Source organism: Bolinopsis microptera, chromosome 7 (genome assembly GCF_026151205.1).
Source record: "Bolinopsis microptera isolate Bmic1 chromosome 7, MBARI_Bmic_1.0, whole genome shotgun sequence".
Classification (NCBI taxonomy): domain Eukaryota; kingdom Metazoa; phylum Ctenophora; class Tentaculata; order Lobata; family Bolinopsidae; genus Bolinopsis; species Bolinopsis microptera.
Window position 1 is genome coordinate 19890371 of NC_087078.1, and position 16460 is coordinate 19906830.

A 16460-nucleotide genomic window follows, 5' to 3' on the forward strand; every position below is an offset into this window, starting at 1 on the left:
AATTTATCAATAAAATTGTCCCATTTAAACATTTCACTGATACCAAAAAACAATTTCTACCTCTGATCCGCCCACTTGAGGTTGGGCAGTATTTGCAGTCGGTAGAGGAGCTGGAGCATGTGGATGAAGTCTGAGGGCAGGTAGGTGCAGATGATGAGGAGGCACACGCTTGAGATGCAGGTTCTGCTGTAGATCGGGGTCCGGTCACTGTAAGTTTGTTATATTGTAAATTATCTGGTTAGGTTATTTAAAAAAATAAATTAGAGCTTATTTAACTTTTAGGGCAGCACTACTTGACGAGTACTAGAGAAATACAGATACCAACATATTTCCTCGTTCAGTGTAATATTTTTAACAGAACAAATATTAGTCTAGAATTAACAGTAATTTTGTTTCAGTACGCATTATTAACATGAATTACCAAAATGAGGGTTACCTATTAGAGTTGACCTGACGACGCCATCTCATCAGGAACTTCCAGACAATGAGGGATATTGGAGCGACAGTACAGAGGTTGCAATACAGTGAGACAAGCACCAACTCTGACTGGGAACTGAAAAATGCGTTAATTAAGTTTTCATATTTAGTTAAATAACTAAAGATTATGACATCGATTTTGCATGAACGATATTTGTATGTGCCTAGGGCTCGTTCATATCAATACTAATATTCTCAAGATGTGTGAGTGTGTACTGTGTGTGTGTTCGTTCGTTTGCGTGTGATTTCCGAGCGGCCTAATCAAGAAAACAATAAGAGTTACGGGGCTGGTGTTTTCGATATAGTGCCGACAGAACTCTGAAGGAGCCGAATCATTAAGTTTTTTAAAATCGGCTGATCGGAAGTGGTTTTATTAATGGTTTTTTGTGTGTGTGTGTGTGTGTGTGTGTGTGTGTGTGTGTGTGTGCGTGCGTGCGTGCGTGCGTGCGTGCGTGCGTGCGTGCGTGCGTGCGTGCGTGCGTGCGTGCGTGCGTGTGTGTACACTTTTGCCTTTTTTATGTATGGTGTAAAAAAGTGTAGTGTACCCCCCCCCCCCCCACGCACACGTTTCAAGCTTTTAAATTTCTTTTAACAAAATACTTTTAATAAAACATAAAATTGACCTCTCTGTTCGCTGTGATTTCTTAGGTACGTGGCTTATATAATACTTTAGTTATATCCATAGGTTTTTGTGACCATGAAGCCCCAAACTTTCCCAGCCGGCGCAAAAGGGATATGCATCATGCAACATGTAACAAAATTTGATTTTGTATGCATTTATTTTTGAAATTGTTAAACACTAAATACCATGCTAAATTGAGCGACATGACTTATTACCATATTAATGCGTCAATAAACTTTTACTGCACATTTCTATTAGTAAAACAACGTTATTTTACAACTTAACTACTACTAGCCTGTGGTAAAAGAGACGCTACAGCTTCGACCAGTTACTCTGCATCTAATAGCCCTTAAAAACCTCCTGGACGACACGGGGGCGTTCACCATTGACGTTATTCCTAGACTTTAATTCTAGTAGTAGTATAACTAGCAGCTTATTAAGCTGGTGCGTAGAGCTACCATTGGTTATCAGGTTAGCTCGCACAACATGCCACAGTTATGAACATGTTGAACGCCATTTCACAGTCACCACTCCTGGAGCTGACAACATTGAATATAGAGATTCACTTCAAAACACCATCGACAACATCTCCATTGAGACGATCACCTGCTATAAGTATACAGACGGGTCACGCACATACTCAGGTAGCGGGGCTGGCTATATCATCACCACTGACAACAACAACACTACATTTATAGAGGAAAGATCATTCAAGCTTCCTGATTATTGCACTGTTTATCAAACAGAGCTCACCGCCATCTTCGAAGATTGCGAATATCTCTCAACTTATGCCAACACACACATCATCATATGATCTGACAGTCTCTCCTCTATACAAGCTATATCCTCGCTCTCAAAGAGGAGTAGAACTACTAGAGACTGTTATGACACCCTCAATGCACTCGAATCCACCAACAATCTAGAGATCCGATGGATAGCTGCACACATCAGATTGTGGGGTTATGAAAAAGCAGATGAGCTGGCCAAGACTTTGAAGTGCCCATCACTTCCCATCAACGTAGGGCACTAGGACCGTCAGGCCACTTCATATATCCAAACCTCAACTAATGTCTACCCTAATTTCTTTCCTAATGTCTACCCTAATGTCTACCCTAATGTCTACCTTTATGTATACTATAATGTCTACCCTAATGTCTACCCTAATGTCTACCCTAATGTCTACTCTAATGTCTTCCCTAATGTCTACCCTAATTTCTACCCTAAAGTCTACCCTAATGTCGACCATAATGTCTACCCTAATTTCTACCCTAATGTTTACTCTAATGTCTACCCTAATTTCTACCTTAATGTTTACCCTAATGTCTACCCTAATGTTTACTCTAATGTCTTCCCTAATGTATACCCTAATGTTTACTCTAATGTCTTCCCTAATGTCTAACCTATTGTCTACTCTAATGTCTACCCTAATGTTTACTCTAATGTCTTCCCTAATGTCTACCCTAATGTCTACTCTAATGTCTACCCTAATGTCTACCCTAATGTCTACTCTAATGTCTACCCTAATGTGTACCCTAATGTCTTCCCTAATGTCTACCCTAATGTCTACCCTAATGTCTACCATAATGTCTACCCTTAGTAGTCAGGCTTCTTGGTAAATGGTGCCATTAAAGGTAGTTCTCCCTTGTATACGTTGAGAGAAAGTAAATGGTTCCATTATTCTCTTAGAAACAATATGTTTGTGCACCTGTATAATTGTCGTTAATGCTTTTAAGTTTTACGTCAGTATAATAACTTTATCGCCAAAATATTCCCAGTACAGCATCGCAAATAGTATACCCGGTTTATTGCATAATAATGTGGTGCTCGTGAGAGTGCCTGAGTTGCGGACTACGGTGTCATCCTATTCTTAAGAGCAGCCTTGACCTTGTAGTAGACCCAGTATACCATTATTGAAACTGTATTATCCATTTTATAGGATAAATAATGGCGAGCGGTTATAAATAAAAGGTAGAACAAACCAAGAATGTCTGTTTGTTATAATGAACACTTAAATCTAAGACAGAATATTCTGAGAAATATATAGAATATCGTTTTGAAATAGTTGGGCAATGAACCATAGTCAAATTCATTGAGTATGTATTAGTTACCAGTTTAACAACATAATATAGGTACTGGTAGTGGGTGAGTATTGAAATGACGAATTCTTCCTAAGCCTTATATCACTACCATACCTTTATTAATATTACTATTATTAGACTTGTCTGGTTCAAGATTGCTTTAGGAAGTTCCGTGATTATAACATATTAAAGTTTGGCATGGGCAATAATGTATCAGAAAGGAAAATTCCACGGTGCCATAAATAACTAACCCAGGAGACGTGTTGACGATTCCAATAGAAAGACAGAAGGTGACGCTAAATGAGAGTGACATCTGAAGAAGGACAATCTTGTAACTCAATCGCTTTACGTTCTGTGTCGAACAGTATATCATCCACGGTAGCACACCCAATATCTAGAAATGGTGGTGTTAGCACACCCAATATCTAGAAAATGGTGGTGTTAGCACACCCAATATCTAGAAAATGGTGGTGTTAGCACACCCAATATCTAGAAAATGGTGGTGTTAGCACACCCAATATCTAGAAATGGTGGTGTTAGCACACCCAATATCTAGAAAATGGTGGTGTTAGCACACCCAATATCTAGAAAATGGTGGTGTTAGCACACCCAATATCTAGAAAATGGTGGTGTTAGCACACCCAATATCTAGAAAATGGTGGTGTTAGCACACCCAATATCTAGAAAATGGTGGTGTTAGCACACCCAATATCTAGAAAATGGTGGTGTTAGCACACCCAATATCTAGAAAATGGTGGTGTTAGCACACCCAATATCTAGAAAATGGTGGTGTTAGCACACCCAATATCTAGAAAATGGTGGTGTTAGCACACCCAATATCTAGAAAATGGTGGTGTTAGCACACCCAATATCTGAGAAATGGTGGTGTTAGCACACCCAATATCTGAGAAATGGTGGTATTAGCACACCCAATATCTAGAAAATGGAGGTTTTCGGACTATTTTTGAGTTTTATTCAGTCACTGGATTTAACAAGGTTACGTTACTCAAGTCAATTTATACGTTTTGATATAATAAAAATCTCGTTGAACAAACAAACAATTATCATTTTTACCTTACAAATTTATATTTATAAACAATTTAGAATTATTTCCAGTGAATCTGAGCACCTAATAATTTATATTTATCCTACTTACTATGTACTTGAGAGCACCTAATAGTTTATATTTATCCTACTTACTATGTACTTGAGAGCACCGAGGACCTGGAAAATCAGATACCGGTTAACTGTGCTGTCATCTCTAAACGTCAAAACATCGCCTGAAAAAGTAAAACGTTTTACCATTTGGTTGAGATAAGTTGAGATAGGATTGTTCAGCGAATATCATCAATGAGATTATGTTTTTATCTAATATGGAACACTACATACCAGCTTTTCTTTCAGAAGAAAGTTCCAATAAAGTGGCAGGAAGACACACAGTAACCACAGCAACACATCCTCTTTTAACCGTCCAAATAAACAAATTACCTGTAAATGTCAAGTTTAAGGATTGTAAGATCACAAATCACGTGACCACCTTTAAGTGGAGTTACGTGGTTTATTATAATCTTAAGTTAAACAATCAAGTCAAGTTTCGCTGTGACGTGAGTTTTCGTAGTTATGTCATCTGACAACCCTAATAGGAAATTCTTTGACACAAAAACTAGAAAACAAATCGAATGTTCCCACAAAATATAAGTACACGTGACTTGGTCTGTTGAGTTTGGAGACATTCCGACTGAGTAGCCAGGTGAAGTAGTTGGGCACAACTGAAAATCCCAACAGGCAGAGACAGAAGTGAAACAGGTTGTCGAGGGACCACCATATTTGCAAGTTGCTATTCATCAATTGTTCATGTGGGCTCCTGGAGTAGGTGGATAGTTAGGATGTTATTGTGAAGTGGTACAGTAGCAATAATATCTACAAAGCTGCCATATAGCCTGACTGACAATTTTCTCGACTGACTGACAATGTTTCTTCTTTTTCCCCATTTAGAATACAAAGATTAGTACATTTTAGCTTATGATTAATATTATATTTTTACCTATAGTTTACCTAGATCAGTAGCAATAATATCAGTATAAATAAAATCAGTAGCAATAATATCAGTAGCGATAATATCAGTAGCAATAATATCAGTAGCAATAATATCAGTAGCAATAATATCAGTATCAATAATATCAGTAGCAATAATATCAGTATCAATAATATCAGTAGCGATAATATCAGTATCAATAATATCAGTATCAATAATATCAGTAGCGATAATATCAGTAGCAAAAATATCAGTAGCGATAATATCAGTAGCAATAATATCAGTAGCAATAATATCAGTATCAATAATATCAGTATCAATAATATCAGTAGCGATAATATCAGTATCAATAATATCAGTAGCAATTATATCAGTAGCAATAATATCAGTATCAATAATATCAGTAGCAATAATATCAGTATCGATAATATCAGTAGCGATAATATCAGTATCAATAATATCAGTAGCGATAATATCAGTATCAATAATATCAGTAGCAATAATATCAGTAGCGATAATATCAGTATCAAAAATATCAGTAGCAATAATATCAGTATCAAAAATATCAGTAGCAATAATATCAGTAGCAATAATATCAGTAGCAATAATATCAGTATCAATAATATCAGTAGCAATAATATCAGTAGCGATAATATCAGTATCAATAATATCAGTAGCGATAATATCAGTATCAATAATATCAGTAGCAATAATATCAGTAGCGATAATATCAGTATCAATAATATCAGTAGCGATAATATCAGTAGCAATAATATCAGTAGCGATAATATCAGTATCAATAATATCAGTAGCAATAATATCAATATCAATAATATCAGTAGCAATAATATCAGTAGCAATAATATCAGTAGCAATAATATCAGTAGCGATAATATCAGTATCAATAATATCAGTAGCGATAATATCAGTATCAATAATATCAGTAGCAATAATATCAGTAGCGATAATATCAGCATCAATAATATCAGTAGCAAAAATATCAGTAGCGATAATATCAGTAGCAATAATATCAGTAGCAATAATATCAGTAGCGATAATATCAGTAGCAATAATATCAGAAGCAATATTATCAGTATCACTAATATCAGTAGCAATAATATCAGTAGCAAGAATATCAGTAGCGATAATATCAGTTGCAATAATATCAGTAGCGATAATATCAGTAGCGATAATATCAGTATCAATAATATCAGTAGCGATAATATCAGTATCAATAATATCAGTAGCGATAATATCAGTATCAATAATATCAGTAGCAATAATATCAGTAGCGATAATATCAGCATCAATAATATCAGTAGCAATAATATCAGTAGCGATAATATCAGTATCAATAATATCAGTATCAATAATATCAGTAGCAATAATATCAGTAGCGATAATATCAGTATCAATAATATCAGTAGCAATAATATTAGTATTAATAATATCAGTAGCGATAATATCAGTATCAATAATATCAGTAGCAATAATATCAGTATCAATAATATCAGTAGCAATAATATCAGTATCAATAATATCAGTAGCAATAATATCAGTAGCAATAATATCAGTATCAATAATATCAGTAGCAATAATATCAGTATCAATAATATCAGTATCAATAATATCAGTAGCAATAATATCAGTAGCAATAATATCAGTATCAATAATATCAGTAGCGATAATATCAGTATCAATAATATCAGTAGCAATAATATCAGTATCAATAATATCAGTATTAATAATATCAGTATCAATAATATCAGTATCAATAATATCAGAGTTGAAGCGTGTGAAACTGGGTGCACGAACAGACAAGCTCCGGTTTACTGATTTACCCAATACCCCATCAGTTAAAGACGATTAACACAAGTTTTAAGATTTTTAAAGCTCCTTCTAATAAGACTTTCGAATCACTTATATGTTTCCAGCCCCCGGCAGTGTCCATATCACTTATATGTTTCCAGCCCCCGGCAGTGTCCATATCACTTATATGTTTCCAGCCCCCGGCAGTGTCCATATCACTTATATGTTTCCAGCCCCCGGCAGTGTCCATATCACTTATATGTTTCCAGCCCCCGGCAGTGTCCTTATCACTTATATGTTTCCAGCCCCCGGCAGTGTCCATATCACTTATATGTTTCCAGCCCCCGGCAGTGTCCATATCACTTATATGTTTCCAGCCCCCGGCAGTGTCCATATCACTTATATGTTTCCAGCCCCCGGCAGTGTCCTTATCACTTATATGTTTCCAGCCCCCGGCAGTGTCCTTATCACTTATATGTTTCCAGCCCCCGGCAGTGTCCATATCACTTATATGTTTCCAGCCCCCGGCAGTGTCCATATCACTTATATGTTTCCAGCCCCCGGCAGTGTCCTTATCACTTATATGTTTCCAGCCCCCGGCAGTGTCCATATCACTTATATGTTTCCAGCCCCCGGCAGTGTCCATATCACTTATATGTTTCCAGCCCCCGGCAGTGTCCATATCACTTATATGTTTCCAGCCCCCGGCAGTGTCCATATCACTTATATGTTTCCAGCCCCCGGCAGTGTCCATATCACTTATATGTTTCCAGCCCCCGGCAGTGTCTTTGTTGGGGACTGGCCCGTGGTACCAGCCAATGTTTACTCAAAAAAGTATATATAATATCAATGGTAATAAGAAATTCATCCCCGTGGGGCACATGCATAAATATAAAATGTAAAGGAAATCTCAAACTATTCAATTTAGACTCTACCGGTAAAGTATGCAATGAAGGTTTATAGCTTAAAGTTTTATTTTCCAATGGTTAATAGGTAAAGATAAGAAAAGTAAAACAAGACTGAGCACTTCAAATTTGTAGAATTTTTAACTTGATTTGAAATCGCGGCGATAAAAAAGAATGTCCTATGTTGGCAGTGTAATTGATGAGATATGCGACGTTTATTGAGTGATGCATAAGTGTGTGCATATAATCTAAGATGTAGAGACAAGGTTATTATCGGCATTTTGGTTTATGTTACGCTTTGATTTTCTTAGTCCTGTTATACAATATAACATGAAATTAGGCCAATCGTCTTCGATGTTTTCATTTTGCTGATCGATGAGCATAGTTTTTATACAAGTTTTGTAAATGTTCAGGTTAAATAGACTAGGCGGGGAAGTTGCTGCAACATTATATCGGTTTATTGCTAATAATGGACCTTTAAAAAATACTGAGTTGTTGTAAGGGTGTTGACCATACTTTTCTGACTATTGTGTAGTGAGAATAGAATCCAGGTTAGTATTAAATAATGGTGCGCTTTTGGGAATTGTTTTCTTGAGAGACAATGGTACTAGATGAGGAAAGTTTTTCAATTTATGCATTAAAATGAGTGCGTTCTTTACAATGATACTGTGTACTGTCAATATTTTATGTGAATAAAAGCCAGACTTGGTACTTGCTGGGGGGATACCGTCCTTGTACCAGTAATTGACGAAACCAGGTAATACTGCTCGAAGGCCCATTTTCTGTTTTACAAAAAGCGATTCAATATGAGACTTGGCAGCAAAACCCCATACAAGGCTGCAATAATTAAGGTGTGACTGCACAAAACTTTGATAAATTTGAAGACGTGCTTCGAGAGGCAGATATTTTTTAAGTTTGTACATGACTCCTATGTATCTGGACATTTTCATTTTCATGGCAGAAATATGATGGGACCAGTTTAGTTTATCATCTATTATAACTCCTAAAAACGGGCTTCTGTTTTTCTCTCAATTGTGACACCAGAAATTGCCACATCACGATAATTAAGATTTCTTTGTCGAGAGAAGATCATATAATTTGTTTTCTTAAGGTTGAGAGCTAAACCATTATTATCTACCCATTTAACTAAAGCATCGCTAAGAGTTATTAGTTTATCGTAAACTTCATTAAGATTTTCTCCTATCAGGAAGATGTTGGCATCATCTGCGTACATAATGAAATTGGCTATATCTGATATTTGAGGCAGGTCGTTTATGTAGATTATAAAAAGTAAAGGTCCTAATATTGACCCTTGAGGCACGCCGTATAAAATTTGGTTGGTTGAAGATTTTGACGAGCCAATTGATACAAACTGTTTCCTGTTAGTGAGATATGACTTAAACCAGTTTAAGGCTTGACCCCTTATGCCGTAATGGTCCAGCTTGCGCAAGAGTATGGAATGATCCACAAGGTCGAAAGCTTTGCTGAAATCGATTAAAAGAAGTAAAGTTACCTGCTTTTTAGACATTGAATTAAGAATGGTGTCTTTTGCGTTGAGAAGAGCATGTTCACAAGACCTACCCGGGCGAAAACCGTATTGGTTTTCACATAGTATGCTGTATTTATCTAAAAAACTTATAACTCGGTTATGCATTAGCTTTTCAAATACTTTAGAGAAAGAAGCAAGAAGAGATATTGGTCTGTAATTTTTTATGTCAGATTTAGATCCACCTTTGTGAATTGGGACCACCTTCGCTTCTTTCAAAGCCTGTGGAAAGATCCCCTGTTCAAAAGAACTGTTGACAACGTGGGCTAGTACACTAGTAAAACTGGGACAGCTGTTAGCGATTTTTAGAGGTTCAATTTTAGTGTCTAGTGTGGCTTTATTCTTAAGCAGGTTTATGACGTCCTGAATTTCTGTGGCAGTGACTGGCTTTAAGTAAATACTACTTGGAGTGGCGTTGCGAAGTGTGCTATGGGTTCCACCAGGATCAAAAGTGGTCCTACTACTAATTTCAGACTTAATTTTAGGAGCGATGTTTGAGAAGTAATCGTTAAATTTTTCTGCTACAGCTGCCGGAGTGCTGATTGAGCCGTCTTCGTCAGTCAGTTTAATTGAAGTAGGTTTAGATTTTTTCCTATTAAGAAGACTGTTTATCATTTGCCACTGCTTCTTAGAATTTTCTTTGTTTTGCTCAAAAAATTTTTTGAAGTGCTTGTTTTTAGCTTTATCGATGTGTTTATTACAAAACTTCTTCAGACGGTCATATTTACTGCGGTTACTATCAGATGGTTCCTTAACAAAATCATAATATGACTCATTTTTACGTTCTATAGCTTCTTCGAGCCAGGGCAGCATCCATGGTTTCGGATTAACACGTTCATTTTGTCTTCGTGATTGTCTTTTTGTGGGATAGGCGGACTCGTAAATCTTATTATAAGCCGTATTTAAATTATTGAACTGTTCGTTGGCATCATTGGTATTGTTAAAAATTTCTGACCAACTTTCATCTGTAATTAAGTCTCTGAATTTTTGATTGTTGGTGTCGTTAAATCTACGTGTTTCAGTTTGAGATACATTTTGTGAGTTAGACGCAGAGCGGTAGCTGCTGGTTGGCGTGTTATCAAGATTTATTGTAGTGACTATTGCTAAGTGATCAGACATATCTGTCGTTAAGACGTTACAGCTTATTGTATCCTCAAGATTGTTTGTGTAGATGTGGTCAATAAGCGTGGCACTATGGTCCGTTAGGCGAGTTGGGCGTGATACAATTTGAATAAAACCGTAAGAGGACGCAATATCTATAATGTTCTGACATGCTTGGTCGCTGCTGTGCTTCAGTAAATCAAGGTTGAAATCTCCATGAAGCGTCATATGTTTACGGGTGTGTCTCCCTAGGTTGTGCAGCGTATTTTTGAAAATTTCTAGAAACGCTTCAGGTCTCCTAGCGGGAGAACGGTAAACATTGCCAATTATTTTCGTTCTGTTGTATCCTTTGCACTGATGGAGCTTGATAAATTGAAATTCGCCACTAGTATTAGTTGGTTCAGGGTTTGGAGTGAAAATATCAATTTTATCATAATCGACTACACGTTTGTGTACATAAGTGGCTAGCCCCCCACCTTTTCCAGATGGGCGAATTGGATCCTGGATAAATGGTTCATGAAATCCATCTAAGGTAACGTCGTTTATTCCGTTCGGTAATTTCCCTAAAGTGCAATTAGTTTCGTTAAAACACAATATATCATACTTATCATAAGTCTCAATATCATCACGTAGTTGATCTATATTCTTAATAAGGGATCTTATGTTCATAGAAAATGTTTTAAGTTGAGAGCAGGTAGATTTTTTCACGTTACGTTGTTGTTTATACTGACAACTAGTTAGGAAAGATGAAATATTGCTCCAAGTTGAATCTTGATGCTCTTCGTTGGTCATGGCGTCGCCAATAAGATTAAATCGACTATTCTGATCGTACGGATTAAATATGTCACTATTAAGTTTACTGTAGTCGTCATAGATTTCATAGTAGGTTGCGTGAAATCCAGGAATGATACTTTCACAGCAACTCGTACAGCCTAAATTATCCTTAAAACATTTGACATGGACATTACTTTGACACCATGAGCATGTGCGAATATTTCTAATAGAGTAACACCAGCCGCTGCAGCTTGAACATTTGATCTTGACTTTATTTTCAGATGTAACAGTGGGTTCCATTTATAACTAAATATTATGATTATGATACTGATAGTATATAAAACTATAGTTCAAATCAGATTCTTTCACGAGAACCGGAGGTCCTGTATGCTCCAGAATCGTGATATGATTTAAAAGTAAATTATATTATTTTAAGCTAAAATCGGATAATTAAGTGAAATAAAGTGTCCTTATCTAGGGCCTTATCAGTATGATTTAAATAACTGATTTGGCTAAAAAATAGAAATCGAATAAAGTGGTTGCTTTTGTGTTGTGTAGTTTTGTGAGGTGTTATTTGTATTTGATTTGTTTGTAGCGTTTACGTAATAAGGGACTATCGCACTGAACTTGAGTAATACTGAAGAGAACGCACTTGATTATTTATAGATTTGTATGTGAATTTTGAATGTTGTATAGAGTTATGAAATCTCATTGATTTAGGATGATACAGATTTGTAGAGTAAGATGTTTTGTGTGCGATCGGGTGATAAGAGATACTGATAATGAATGAGCTTATCAGATAATGAGAAAAATTCCACCAATCAGATCATTTCATTATAATATGATCTATCTTGGTAACGATCTGTTAAAGGTGGACTGGAAGTTGAGAAAAAAGTGAATCGCATTTTTTAATCAGAATGGTATCAATGATTTGTAAAGCGCTCAGCTTCGGTTATATCTGGAGAGACTGTTAGGCTTGTGGTGATAGAGCCACTCACAGTTCCTGTGACGTCTCTGTTCAGATCCACATAACTTGCCAACGCAGTTAACAAGTTCATGTGCCACTACCCTTTGCACCTCGTGATATAAGTGGATGCCATGTCTGTCGTTGCGGTCCCATACGTAGTATGAGTTAGCACGCTTGATCACGGCATGGGCATCGAAAAAACTCAGATTTGGAATATCCTTAGCCAGGTTCAACATTATGATATTAAAAGCGTCAATCTCTGCATTCAACCAGTTAAATTTAGTCATAGATAAAGCACAAAACATAAACTCGGTATTCTTGTTATTGTTACAAGAGTCTATAAAACGGGGACAGAAATTGTCCGCAAGACTCCTGGCCGACTGCCCATACCTAGCTAGGTCATTAATGCCGCAGGAAAGTACGACTGCTTTAGAATGTTTGAACTCATGTTGATGTTCCAGTGAGTTCACTAGTTGATAGTTAAGGCGCTTTTGACATCGGTGGCCAGGTATCTGGTCGAACAGCCATTCTGGCGTTTCTCGGTGTATTGAGTCGTGAATTAAGAGGACTCTGGAGTGACGGGACGCTGGTGACTGTATCTGTGTAGGTGGTGCAACAGGCGGGACCCGAGTAGGGGCTGCAGGTGCTGGTAAGGCCGTGGGATCAGGCTGTTTCAACTTGCGAAGAGTGAGCGAGATTCGTGGCTGCCTTAACATAGGATCACGTTCAATGCCGTGCTGCCAGTGGTTCTGATCAGATCGAGACATTGCAAAGACAGAGCCGTGCTCAAGCGGGATGTTATGCTCAACGAAAGGGCCTGTCGACGTTGACATTCTCATAATTCTGGTAGAGCCAAATGATGCAGTGTAAATCAGACTATCTTCAACAATGCTGGATTCGCTGTCACTATGCAATGGAATACCAACTGACCCGTCCTTATAGTAAGTACAGAGGCAGGTATAGTTCGTGGGAGTAAAGTCAGGATCGGATTCATGCAAACAATCAAAAATGCGCTTTAGGACAGGTGGCAAGGGCTTATCATGGGTTGCACGGTGGTTGGTTCTGCCATAACTGTAAGGTACCGAGCCAAAATATGACGTTGAACGCCCCCCCGGGTGTTTCATGTTAAAGTCAAGCTCGCGGTAGATTTCATCAAAAGAAAGATCACCAAAGTCACAGTCCAAAAATCTTACCGGAGGTGGTGGGTTAGGTATGCTTTCTACTTCACCGGAAGGGGAGAGAGTCTGTGGAGAACTACTGCTAGCTGCTTCAACGATGAGAGAGGTCTGCTTCCTGGACTCTTCAGAGACTTCCTGGATCGCAGTGCAGGCTCGTTCCGTGATGCTGTTGACCGCCTTCTCAACCTCTTCATTAACGGTACATGAAATGAGTTTTAGACTCGCAGTTAATTTGTTCATTGTCTCGTCAGCGTCTAGGGCACATTGGCCTAATAAATGTTTCCTTAAAAAAGAAATTTTGTTGTCCGTTGTGCTTGCTTTAGTAGCACTTTTCGAAAGGAGGCGGAGTCTTTCGAACTCAAAATCTAAATCGGGAGCAGGCAGTAAGCTTAACAAGTGAAGGCATGTTGTTGCTGCAAACGTGTAATTCCCTGACACCCCAAGCCCCAACATACCGGTAGAAGGTGCTTCTGAGTCAGCGATTGACTCAGAAGCAGCTTTAGAAGCTAGTTTCTTCCTCTGGGATGATGTAGGTGTAGAGGTATTAGGTGTAGAATTTCGTCGCATGATCAGTATAAATCACAAGCTCAGTGCGATAAGAAAAGGTAGATTACAGAGGAAAAATATTGATGCGTAATGAAAGTAGTAAAATGATTATGTGAGTAGTAAAATGTCCATATCACTTATATGTTTCCAGCCCCCGGCAGTGTCCATATCACTTATATGTTTCCAGCCCCCGGCAGTGTCCATATCACTTATATGTTTCCAGCCCCCGGCAGTGTCCATATCACTTATATGTTTCCAGCCCCCGGCAGTGTCCATATCACTTATATGTTTCCAGCCCCCGGCAGTGTCCATATCACTTATATGTTTCCAGCCCCCGGCAGTGTCCATATCACTTATATGTTTCCAGCCCCCGGCAGTGTCCATATCACTTATATGTTTCCAGCCCCCGGCAGTGTCCTTATCACTTATATGTTTCCAGCCCCCGGCAGTGTCCATATCACTTATATGTTTCCAGCCCCCGGCAGTGTCCATATCACTTATATGTTTCCAGCCCCCGGCAGTGTCCTTATCACTTATATGTTTCCAGCCCCCGGCAGTGTCCATATCACTTATATGTTTCCAGCCCCCGGTCCATATCTTTGTTCATTTTTGATGTGCCAGGAAATTGTGCCTCAATTTGGACTCCATAAGAAAAGACGAAATTACACGATAAACAGAATATTTAACAAAGCAATCCACGACACACTGACACAGTTCAATCGGCATGCTTTTGAGCAGTGAGCTTCATCTTGCCAGAAACTGCCAGATCAGACACGCATAATATAATTGTGCTGCGAAATAGATGAGGTCGCAACAACATTATTTATAACTAGCAGGAACCCGTCTTAAGTGGTGTCAAGACTCAAGAGACTAAAATAATTATTACCTATTTAATTCTCGTTTTTGACACCACTTGGGGGTCCACATTTTGGGCACTAAAATTATTATTCCTTGGTAAATTTTTTATTTTTTCATGCTGATTTGAAGACCATTAGAGCATTTGAACCAGTCAAAAAAGTTTAAGTTGTATATCTTTTACGGTTTTTGCGGAAAGTCGTGTTAAAGTTGATGTCGTGGTGTCAGTAAAATGGTACGGATATATATATATCGTCTCGCTTTATATATAGTAAGATGATATTTGTTTGAAAATTTGACAGCGCCGTTATCTCATTAATTTAAAAAATGTCTCAAGAATATGCTAAATTCTAAATTTACCCGATTACTGCTAGTGCTAATATTGTTGATAGCCTTACCATCGATAGCATAAGCGCACATTCCAATTCACAAAGAATTAAGACTAAGAGGGTACTTACATATTGGCGAATCAGTATCATGTACCAATCACCGATATCAGCGAATCTTATATTACTTGGATATGGTCTGATTAAGACTTCAAATCATAGTGCCAGTATTTTTGTTAAGATGGGTATGTGCTAGCAAAGTGTGAGAACTCAAAAACTGTGTAATATCCAGACAAGTCTCCTTTGCCGCCTACATGAAGTGTGTACTCTATGTTATGAAGTACAGTTCGTTATAGTGTAGTGTTGTTTGCTTTGTCTACTTCTGCTGCTGGCTTAATTTAAAGATTTCGCTGTTGTTCAAGGACAATTAACATTTCTGCAATTAAATATGTTAAATTGTCATTGGTTTATCAAACTTTAAGTTTCCTGTCCTTTTTGGGCTGACATAATACAGCATTAAGGAATTGATCTGGAAGTGGAAATTAAAAACTAAGAAGTGCGCATAATTCGGAATTTTTATTCTTTCATTTATATTAATGCTTTTCAAACAATGTTACAATGAATTCTTCATGTAGTGCATCCTGGGTTTGGACAGGATATGCTCGTTATGTTAAACCTGTATTTTTGAAATGCTTTAGAAACAAAATAAACATCAATTCAATCAAAGTTACACACAACAACAACAACGTAACTCAAATCAAAATAATGTGACGTAAATATGACGTAAATCAAAGGAAACAATCTAGATCATGCTGACCATGATTTGTAAGTTTGGTGGAAATATAAAAGACAATAATTGTAAAACCATTTTGAATAAAACCATAAAGTAGTTTTTGGACGCTCAATGATCATGAACGAACATTAATGATAATATGAAACGCGTGTACAAGTGACAATCTTGGAGCGCAGTTGATTGATATTTTGAATGTCTCCTGTTGTTGAATGAGGTCGTTGTTGACATTATATGCTAACTTGAACACGTACGTTATATTCTAAATTATTAAATTCGTAGCGGAATGCCGACTCAAAGGTGTACTGAGCTACGTGACGTTTATTCAAATGGAAATGTTTTAGTTCTTATACATATTAATGGATGGTTTCCTTAGATCACAAATCATCAAATTCAACGTAATACAGACACAGCCTACAGTTTCATGTTTTGGTAAGCTTCTGTCAAGTTT

At 37.4% G+C, this 16460-nt stretch overlaps 2 protein-coding genes across 2 annotated transcripts; both read right to left on the reverse strand.

Annotated features, from left to right (window-relative positions):
• Nucleotides 1-56: 56 nt before the first annotated feature.
• Nucleotides 57-5037, reverse strand: LOC134818791 (uncharacterized). The gene is made up of 6 exons (XM_063828435.1): nt 4887-5037; nt 4567-4665; nt 4378-4457; nt 3429-3571; nt 437-553; nt 57-207 (listed from the first exon to the last, which is right to left on the reverse strand). Exons 1-6 carry the CDS (start codon nt 5020-5022, stop codon nt 57-59), a joined length of 726 nt encoding a protein of 241 aa, XP_063684505.1. The 5' UTR covers nt 5023-5037.
• Nucleotides 5038-14146: 9109 nt separating this feature from the next.
• On the reverse strand, nt 14147-14602 carry LOC134818792 (uncharacterized). Its single transcript, XM_063828436.1, has one exon. It carries the CDS (start codon nt 14600-14602, stop codon nt 14147-14149), a length of 456 nt encoding a protein of 151 aa, XP_063684506.1.
• Between the last annotated feature and the right edge of the window lie 1858 nt (nt 14603-16460).

Excerpts from the sequence above, each read along its gene's own strand:
- LOC134818791 (XM_063828435.1), bottom strand. The coding sequence starts at position 5,022 with ATGAATAGCAACTTGCAAATATGGTGGTCCCTCGACAACCTGTTTCAC. Across the intron at positions 4,458-4,566 it reads TTCTTCTGAAAGAAAAGCTG|GCGATGTTTTGACGTTTAGA; the intron begins GTATGTAGTGTT and ends TTACTTTTTCAG. Across the intron at positions 554-3,428 it reads ATCGTCAACACGTCTCCTGG|TTCCCAGTCAGAGTTGGTGC; the intron begins GTTAGTTATTTA and ends CGCATTTTTCAG.
- LOC134818792 (XM_063828436.1), bottom strand. The coding sequence starts at position 14,602 with ATGGACACTGCCGGGGGCTGGAAACATATAAGTGATAAGGACACTGCC.